This window comes from Perissodus microlepis, chromosome 1 (genome assembly GCF_051167445.1).
Source record: "Perissodus microlepis isolate ML-2025 ecotype Zambia chromosome 1, ASM5116744v1, whole genome shotgun sequence".
Lineage (NCBI taxonomy): Eukaryota > Metazoa > Chordata > Actinopteri > Cichliformes > Cichlidae > Perissodus > Perissodus microlepis.
Window position 1 is genome coordinate 24,466,470 of NC_140461.1, and position 9,877 is coordinate 24,476,346.

General features: G+C 39.4%; 1 protein-coding gene across 1 annotated transcript; it reads left to right on the plus strand.

Moving 5' to 3' along the window:
• The first annotated feature begins 5,594 nt into the window (after positions 1 to 5,594).
• LOC146393895 (uncharacterized) lies at positions 5,595 to 7,504 on the plus strand. Its single transcript, XM_084936833.1, has 2 exons — positions 5,595 to 6,078; positions 6,976 to 7,504. Exons 1-2 carry the CDS (start codon positions 5,822 to 5,824, stop codon positions 7,040 to 7,042), a joined length of 324 nt encoding a protein of 107 aa, XP_084792959.1. The 5' UTR covers positions 5,595 to 5,821; the 3' UTR covers positions 7,043 to 7,504.
• The last annotated feature ends 2,373 nt before the right edge of the window (positions 7,505 to 9,877 follow it).

A 9,877-nucleotide genomic window follows, 5' to 3' on the forward strand; every position in this document is an offset into this window, starting at 1 on the left:
TATGGTTTTGTTTGTGCATTACACTGTATGTCATTATGGTCTTTCATGGGCTGCATAATGCACAGAATTTCTCACACAGGAGTATGTTGGAAATTATTCTGTTTATTCCTGCTGGGAGTTTTCCTCAGTTGTCCCAGCTTTTAGAAAAGGACTTTATGGTTTTCAATGAACCCCCAGAATCAAATGCAAAGACATCTCAGAGTGCTGCCTTAGGGGACAGGCGATGTGTGTTGGTTCTTTGTGAAACCTAAGCACAGCTTTGCAGATCTCCATGTTGTAGCTGTTTACTGTCACCAGGGGGCACTATCAAGAATATGTGGAACAGGTCGAAAGGACATTTGGTCCTTTAGCCAGCTGTGAAGTCCAAAATCAGTTAAATGGAGTGTAAAAAAAAACTATCCACTTTCTGTGCGTCTTATCCTGCTTTTTTTAAAAAGTTTTTTTAATTTCTGATTTTTCCCCTTTTTTTTGTCGTGAACTTTGCTGCGTTCAACCAATGCACAGCATCATCATTGTCTTACTAGTGAACTGCAAACAAGCATGTCTGCATAGGTTGCATACCCCCAATCCTACACTCTGCATAGAAAAGTACTTAAGAGGACACAAATGCGCCTTTAATCTGCTACACAGTACTAAGTGTTGGGAAAAAGTCACATATCAGGGACACACAAATGCCACAAACTGCACAGTAGGGATTTGCAGAGAGTGCAGTAGCCGTAAATAATTCACATGACTCTGGTTTGTTTTCATTACTCTTGTGATTTTAAGATGTTGAAGTGTTAACATAGGTATTGTTCAATACATTACCACAATAATCATAAAACACTTGAATGTAATATCAGTATGTATAACTATTAGCATCACTGAACAGAAAATCTCATTCTGCTAATAGGGCACAATTTCTCAATGTAACATCTGCAACCATGCAGCACAAACACTGACTGAGCAAAGCATGTAGGCAAGTACAGTACATAGTATCCATGTACTGGATATGAACTGGATGTTTAGTGTCGACATCCATCATTCAGCCCTTTAGAAAAGGCATTTACTTTTGCGATTGATGTGAATACTTTCTCTTTATGTCTACAAGTATGCTGCAAATACCTGCCGTTAACATTCATCATATTTACAAGTGAACTAGTTGTGACTTCACTTTCAGGTGTCTTCAGTTTAGTTTTGACTTTTGCGACCTTGTGATGGCTATGGCTGTGGATATTATGCAATAAGATTTTTCCAGGGCAAATAGAAATAATTATAAAATGAGGCATATATGTGTATTTTATCCCCATAACATTTCTAAAAAAATTCAATTTTTCAATGGAAATTGAGGTTTGAAAGTTTAATGCAGTCAAGCTAATCTAATTAACTTAATTTAAAATCATAAAATATAAAAATGCAGCTTGCTCTAAGTGTAAAAGCAATAGAAAGAAACTGCAAATAAAACTAAACAAACAAAAAAGGATTGGTCCAGTGTGAGATTTAACATTTAGTCTCTTAAGAGAATGATTGTGATTGAGTGACTTACGCCAGCTATGCGTCTCCTTTTAATGTGGACTTGCTCTTGTGGACTCTTGATTTACAAAGCTGGAAATGCTACAATTCACATTTATGAATGCAACATTTGCAAACACTTGCAGTTTGTTCTTTACTGTGTCATTTGATTTTTTTAATTTTTTTTGTGCAATGCTTTGTGATTTCATGTCGGGGATGAAAGGGATTTTGTACTAACACTCTATATATGTTCAGGACCTCAAAATTTAAACATGCAGCTTGGTCCCTACTTGAGATTTCTACTATTATAATTAAGATTTATAATTAAGCAAACATATGCCAAAAGATCTTTAGGGCAATTGTTGAAACTATAAACAGCATATACTACCAATTTAGTGATATAAACATGAACCTGATATATTTTACAGCCTAAACAAGTGTATCTAAATAACTCCATAAAATGATACTTCAGTTTTACTGTAGTTGTAAAATCACTAAAGTTGCTGGCTCAGAGTAAACAGGAGTATTTCAGACTAAATGACTCAACAGTAGCCAGAATATGAGTTAAAAGAAAATGAGATGCACCTACATCTTTCCTCAGTCCCTTCTCATTTTGGAGCACATTTTCATCTTGAAAAGGCAATGCAGATGTTCATTCAGGCTTTGGCTCAAAGACAGTCTCTTTGTAAGAGCACTGCCTTCCTCTCAGCAGGTAATGTTTCTCTTTTCCTCAAATTTTCTCGTGGTTTTGGTGTGGGTGCTGTTCTTATTTGAGCTACTGGGCCCATCAATGTAAAATACCTAATTTTACGGAGATGAAAAAGAAGACAAAATGTGCTTGCAGCGATTGTAAATGTAACCTTCATCTGTGAGCATATAAACTGTTAGAGATAAAACTTACCGCACAGTTCTTGTCCAATATCTTTGCCATCATAAGAAAGGTTAGATTTTGTATTTCATTTAATTAATTTATTTATTTATTTTACCTTTTTAAAAATGTGTAAATAGAAAAAATAAAAGCAGACAGAAGACAGAAAAGATGTATGTAGATAACTTATGTAGAGCTGAGGTTGCCAAGTTCAGCCATACAGAGAATAGACCTTTGATTTTCATGACTTGGACTTAAACCAGAGATCACCTTCACAGCACTTCTGCTGCACTTGTAGTAAGCATGTGAGTAAAATTAAAAACGTATTGCTCCAATTCTTTCTATCCAGTTGCTGGTGAGCAGCAAATGCAGTTTGTAGCAGTCACTCTATAGATGTGCATAAATTATTCCCTGTCCCACATTAATGTGATCAGACTGTTAATTACTGTAGCTAGCAAATTAGATATATACCCTATTGGGCTGTTTCCACTCACATCTTTCTACCACAATACCCACTAGTAGGGAAGCGCTCATGACTAGTAATTACTAAAAGACGTTTTCTAGTTTAATATAAAAAATTACACGGTTGACAGTCTGGTTGCAATGCCCAATATTTGCATACCCTACATCCACGTCAACCATTTCCTTCTAAAGCCTTTCTTAACTGCATTTCATCCATTTAGAAAAAAAATTGCCTCTGAGCATAATGTAGTAAGCGATTACATTGCACGTAAAACGAATTTGGGATAATAATTTAGTTGTATAGAAACGTAATTTCAGGGTTGAGCATGCAGGTATATTAGGTGTGTAATCTTCCCTGTGACACGCACTCCCTCCTAGTTATTTAGAGGATTATTGAGCTACGTCTGCTTTGTTGGTTTCAAGGTAATAATCTGAGTGTCTTTCCTAAAAGCTGAAAAGCAGTGTGCAGCTGTGTGCCCATTTGAGACCAAATCATCTCATCAGGTATCGTGCATTGAGATTCAACAAGTAAGCAGCAGTCTCGCATTGCTCACTTCCTGTCATCTCTGCATCTCTGGCACATCCACCCCCAGCCCTGCTGTCTGGTATGGTAATACACATCACTGCCTGGAGCACACTTCCACACTTGAGATGAAACCATCGGAAATCATGCATGGTTATCCAGATTGAATAGTCAATCCCCGCACATATTAAACAGCGAAGGAACAGCTTTACATTATAGGATTTGGGCAAAAAGCACCACTCACATACTTTGTGAGCGACGTGATTTAATTTCACCTGCTTTCAACAAGCAAGATTCATCCAATTTTATCATCGCCATCACAAATAGCACCCTCACATTTCTCACTCTCTTGTCCTTTGGAGCCAGAAGTCCAGTAAGCAGTTGGCATAATCTGCATTACAGTCTCCAGAAATGGCATTGGATTTATAGAAATATTAAGAATGACGAGAGGCAATAAAGCTAGAGCTTACATTTCATACCAGCACAGATTGACTAGTTTGCTAATTTCTGCTTTTCAACATTTGGAACGCCTAACGCTCATGGGAATGGATACATATCACATCAAAACACTGAAAATACAGTTTTTTAAAGTTATCTCCACGTATTAAGTCTATGGGATAAAGCGTGCTATATCAACTGTGTCAATTAAAAGAAACTGGCTTATTTTTAAAGAAATGCACTGCTTTACTTTACAGAAATACACTTATTATTTCTTATTTAACATGTGGCTTAGCATTGCAGTGGTTCAGCAAGTCTGAGCTGGTACCAACAAACCAGCAAATTAAGTACATGAAAAAAAAGTCAGGATTTTACCATCCACATAACTCTGACATTCGCTGTCTTAAACAAATAGCACGTCTAGCCTACATCTATATGAATTAAAGCACCTTTCTGGAAAAAGAGTAGATGTGTATTCTCTTATTTGTCCTGTGAAAATGCTCAATGAAACAATCTGGAATATGTTTTGAACAATTACTCACACCTGTGCCCCGGTGTTAACATCTGCTCTGCAAAATAAAAAAAAATTTAAAAAAATGGCTGCACTCTATGGAATACATCAAGACGTGGCTGCCAGCGTCTAGACAACCCCCCTAGCTTCCTCGCTTTCTGCTTTGTTGACTGCTTAACCAAACAGCTGATGTAAAATCAAGTAGTGTATTCTTGTCAAAGCACTACTGCTGAATCGCCACGTGCAGCCTGGGGAACTTTACCAGCTAGTTGTGTGTTTCATGCGTGCACCTCTGTCACAACAATCCCTGCTAACATGTCTTCAAAGATATCAACAAAGAGCTAATGAAAGCAAAGATGGTTTACCTGATTAAAAAAGCCCAAATGTCCTTTTTATGGGTGAGGACTCATCTCTTTGGATCCTGCTTCATATTTTTGTAGACCAGACCACTGATATCTCTAGTGCATTAATATTTAACTTCAATAAGTGAACACACAAGTCTCCTACCTTGTTATCAAAGCCAATTATTAGGTTCAGGATGTCAGTGTGCTTTTTGTAAACCAAGACATTCAAAGCAATTGAGCACTGAGGGAATTTCATAAAGCCAGAACAAAGGCCATGCAAGGAGTTCTTGTCTGAATGAAAAATGGGATTGCTTTGTGTTTGTCCCTAGGCTTGTGTACCGATAACTTCAAAACATAGGGAATACGATAAATATAGATACTCTCTTAACTGCCTTTTAACAAAGAGGGAAAAATCATTATAAACTATAGGAGTAAACTCGCTGTAAGATGTTCATTCATTAAAGCCGTCGACAGCTTGTTATGACAACATCAGAGACGAATAGAAACATGCTATAAGTGAAACGAATCTAAACGAGTGGCATTTAGTAGATTGCACAACTATTGTATCTGTCCATCAAATTAATTTAGTGAAATATGTGGCATGAATGACAGCATACATTCTGTCTTCTTTTAAAGCTGTCAGTCACCCCTGGCAAAACTGCAGGCGTGAACCTCAGCAGCTGTGAACACAGCATTGCTGGAATCACAACCTGCTTGGATGCAAACATTACACCAGGTTTCTCTGTTCTGGGTTTGCAGCTGCATGCTGCTCTTGCTTTGATGTTTTACATTAATGGCAATTATTTGCTAAATGAGGAAGCCTTTATTCGCTAAAACAAAGCATTTCACATGTATGAATGTACAACAGCTTAATAATGACTGTTTTGTCTGTGGAGGGCAAGTAAAGGAAAACATTATAATTTGCTGTCATGCTGCTGAGAATAACACTGGCAAAACCACTAACGGTGTGTTCACACCCAACGCGATGGACGCGAACAAAACGCCCCAAACGCCCCTAATTTGACGCGTGCACATTCGCACCTCAACGCGTGTCCAAGAAAAATCCATAGCGACGCGCGTGAACGGGAAATGTGGGAGGAATGTGGGAGGAAGTTGTCCCAGACGGTATCTTTGCAAGATGGCAGCTGTCGAGCTAGCGCTTGAAGAGAGAGTCTCCCTTCTCTATGCACTTTGGAGAGCAGAGCAGCGGCGTAAAAGACGTCCTCGCCGTACCTGGGTCCATCAGGTCCTCCAGAGGCGTGAGCAGTTTGGTGAGTTTCACCATTTGCTCCAGGAGCTGCGCCTGGATGACGGCCGATTCCAGCGATATCACCGGCCAGTTTGAGGACCTGCTTTCCCTCGTCGGTCCCAGCATCGCCCGCCTAGACACCAATTACAGGCGCTCAATCCCACCTGCAGAGCGCCTGTCCATCTGCCTGAGGTTAGTAAAAGCATTTAATACGGTAGTCCTTTATTGATACCTGTGCTAATATATGCTAAACCATCCATTTATACACTGCTAACATGGATGTGCTATGCTAACAGTGAATGCTCGGTGTTTACTGACAGCAAACTGTGGTACGGAGACGACTGTTTATAATATTTCTAGTGATACTCAGGTCTCATCAAGTCCCGATTTAATTCGATTTATGCTGTTATCAGTGTTTGCAATGATAGCATGGCTGTGGTGTCACATCAATGTATGCGCTCGGTGTTTGCTGATATCAAACTGTAGCATTAGGACCACTGAGTTAACCTTTGTAGTGATACTCACTCCTTTTTATTTAGACCTGGTTTAATTCTGGGATAGTTGAATATTTGTATATAATCCCTGCAGCTGTCAGACTCTATAACAGGGGTCACCAGCCTTTATTAAAACAGAGTTAGATAAAACTGAACAGTTTGGTTCATCTTTAGTTATGTGGTTCTATCTAGCATATTCTATCTTGATAAGCTGTCTTATCACAGGTTAATTTTTCAAAAATATTAATGATTTAAGCAAGGAAAGGGCTACATGTCAACATACAACTCTTTATTTCTATTAATGTCTTACTTCATTCCTACCTGATTGACATATTTAGGAATTATGAGTGATTGGCTCACTGTAGTGGCAAAAGTTGCTACCAATCAAATTATGATGTTAAAGTTAAAACAAAACACAACTGTTTTAGGTATTATCTAATATACATTTTGTAATTATCCTTATAATTACAAAATGTTTTATGTAAGATTTAAGTTTTGTGATTTAAATCTGACATCACAAAAGTATTTTGGAATTTGAATAATGTATTTTGTAACTGCAGTACACATAATACTAATTTTGAACAATTTTGTCCAGGTTCCTTGTCACCGGGGACTCCTTCAGGACCAAGCGTTCAGTTACAGAGTCGGTGTGTCCACGGTGAGCCAGATCACCCCCCAGGTAGCGACGGCCATCTGGGACTGTCTAGTGGACGACTTCATGGCTGTGCCTTCACCTGGAGACTGGCGGTCCATCACAGAGGGATTCCAGGAGCGCTGGAACTTCCCTCTCTGCTGTGGAGCTCTGGATGGGAAGCACGTCCAGACAAAGGCACCCCATATATCATATAGGAGACACACACATTGATATACACTAAATATTTATTCCATTTCTTTTTTTGTGGTGCCCAAATTTATGCACCTGCTTGATTTTGTTTAAACAATTATTGCACACTTTTTGTAAATCCAGTAAACTTTTCACTTCTCAAGTATCACTGTGTGTGTCTCCTGTATGATATATTTAACTGACATTTTTTATTGTAACAACCAACGATTTATACAGGAAAATAATGTCTACTAACAAGGTTGCCCAAACTTTTGCATCCCACTGTATTAGTATGAAATAAATTCTACATGTGTCAAGTCGTGTGCCAACATTTGCTGTGTAGTAGAACTGAGACATTAGTCATTATAAAAATTTATTTGAAATAATATTAAAGTTCTCAAACAGAAAAACATTAAACATAAATATATAAAATATAAGTATTTACAGAGAGACAGGAATAAAAAGGACCCAGCTGCTCTCCAGAGCAGGAACAAGGCTGAGGAGGAAATGCTCCATTGGAGACTGGTGTGGCCTCTTCAGGGATACCAGGATGGCCAGCTCCACCGCCGATGGACCGTCCTGGGACCCGTCCCTCATCTGCCTCGGAGCCATCTTCCTCTGTGGGCCTGTAAAACAGCACAAAACACAAAGAAACTACTAGATTTTAATTTCAACATTGAAAAAAAACAAAACAAAAACAGGATATAATCAGATTGGTTGTAGATATTTAGTAAAGGTGATCACAAGGCAATCCCACCGACTAAAAAGGTATCAGTGCTTGCTGTACATACCTGTGGGTGCAGCAGCAGGAGCTCAGGGACTGGGGAGCCAGGAGAAGCAACAGGGGATGCTCTGCTGCAGAATCAGTTGGCTCTATCAATACAGTATTAAATGTTAACATGTTGAATATAATCAGAGAAAGTATATACAGTGGTCCCTCATTTATTGCAGCAGGGGTTCTCAGAATAACTAGCCCCTGGTCACGCACTTTATACACTGTTTTCCCCACACACATGAACATTGGTCACAGTTCTCACAATTGATTCTCAAAGTGCAAACCTTTGTAGATTGCAAAACGTAAAAGTATTATTATGCCGCGGTTTGTCTTCATCTGCCTGCCACTTTCGTGCGCCTTTTTCCCTCGCGGTGCAGGTGTCTATTTCCGAATGAGGCTCATAGTTATGGGTATTTTTGTGCTGTTTTTTCTATTGGACGTGATGGTTATCAAAACCAAACATGATAAATTTGGCAAGCGCAGGAGACACGACACGGAGGAGATTTGTCAATCAGGCTGCAGAATGCAATGCTGTACGGTGCAAAAAAAAGAAAAGAAAAAGAAAATCAGCGAAAAAGCGAAGCAGTGACGGATGAACAGCGGGACCACTGTGTGCTGTTTATTAATAAACAAAATATATTCCTATATGACAACATGCATAAAAGCAGAACGGTATTTGTACGTTAGTGGGAAAATAGCGGTGGCTTGCTAGCTTTTGTGCGGCTTCCCCGGGTCAGCGAAAACTTAAGAGAAATGAATGAACTTACCAGGTTGCCCGATCTCTTTACATATCTTCCTCCAAGCTCGTCCTTTTTATTCCTGTCTCGGTACAGAAAGCAGCTGGTGTCGTACGGCTCCGGGTTGTTTGCTACGGCATTGATTAGCCTTCCCTCCATTGAAGTATGAAGGGCTTTGGCTGGATCTGCCCCTTTGACCTAGGTCACAGCCACGTCACCAGGCTCCTGATTGGTTGCCGCGGCGCGATTTGATGCTGGAGTTCAGATTTTTCCAACTGAGCGGTAGACGCGTAACGCACGTATGCACAAAATGCAACACAAAAACTCACGCGCGTGTCAAACGCTCCAAACGCGCTAGACTAAAGTCTCAAAGCTCTGATCATCTCACACGGATTTCTTGAACATGACAATGAGCTTGCTGTACTCAAACTGGCTCCACAGTCACCAGATCTCAATCCAACTTTTGGGATGTTCTGAAAGCAAAATGGTCCAACATAGTACTAAGTGCACCCAGTGTTGGGGAGTAATGGAATACATGTAGGCCTACTGGTGTTATGTATTTAAAATACAAGATATGAGTAACCGTATTCCGTTACAGTTACTATTTAAATTGGTGATAGAATACAGTTACTTTGTTAAAATAAATGGATTACACGGTGGTCTTTTCCTGTTTCATATGTTGAACTATCCCCTCCCAAACAAAACACGAAATAAGAGGCTCCAATGTAAGCGTCCTGTTAATGTTGATGCCGTGAGTTACACAATGGACCTGAAGCCAGCACAACAGAGCCAGCAAGTAAGAAATGCAGGAATGCATTTCTTACTTGGAAATTCGGACACCACTTCATATTTAAAGAAGAAAGGGATGGGCGAAATCTGACTGTGCAATGCAACTCTGTCAGCAACTAAGCTGCTCTCAGCCTCAAAAGACTCCACCTCCAACCTAAAGAAACATCTGTAAGTTCTTTTTAAAAAACTAACATTAGCTTACTGCAAGTACCTTGTTTTAGTTGTGGTAGCTACCTGGGTTATGTGCCACTTCAGTATCTTTGACGTACGGTTGCTTTACGATTTATTAATATTACTGAAGGCTACTTGCCACCGAGCTAACACTGTTACCTGGCGTTAGCTGAGGTTAGTTCATAGACTATTAAACTTGATG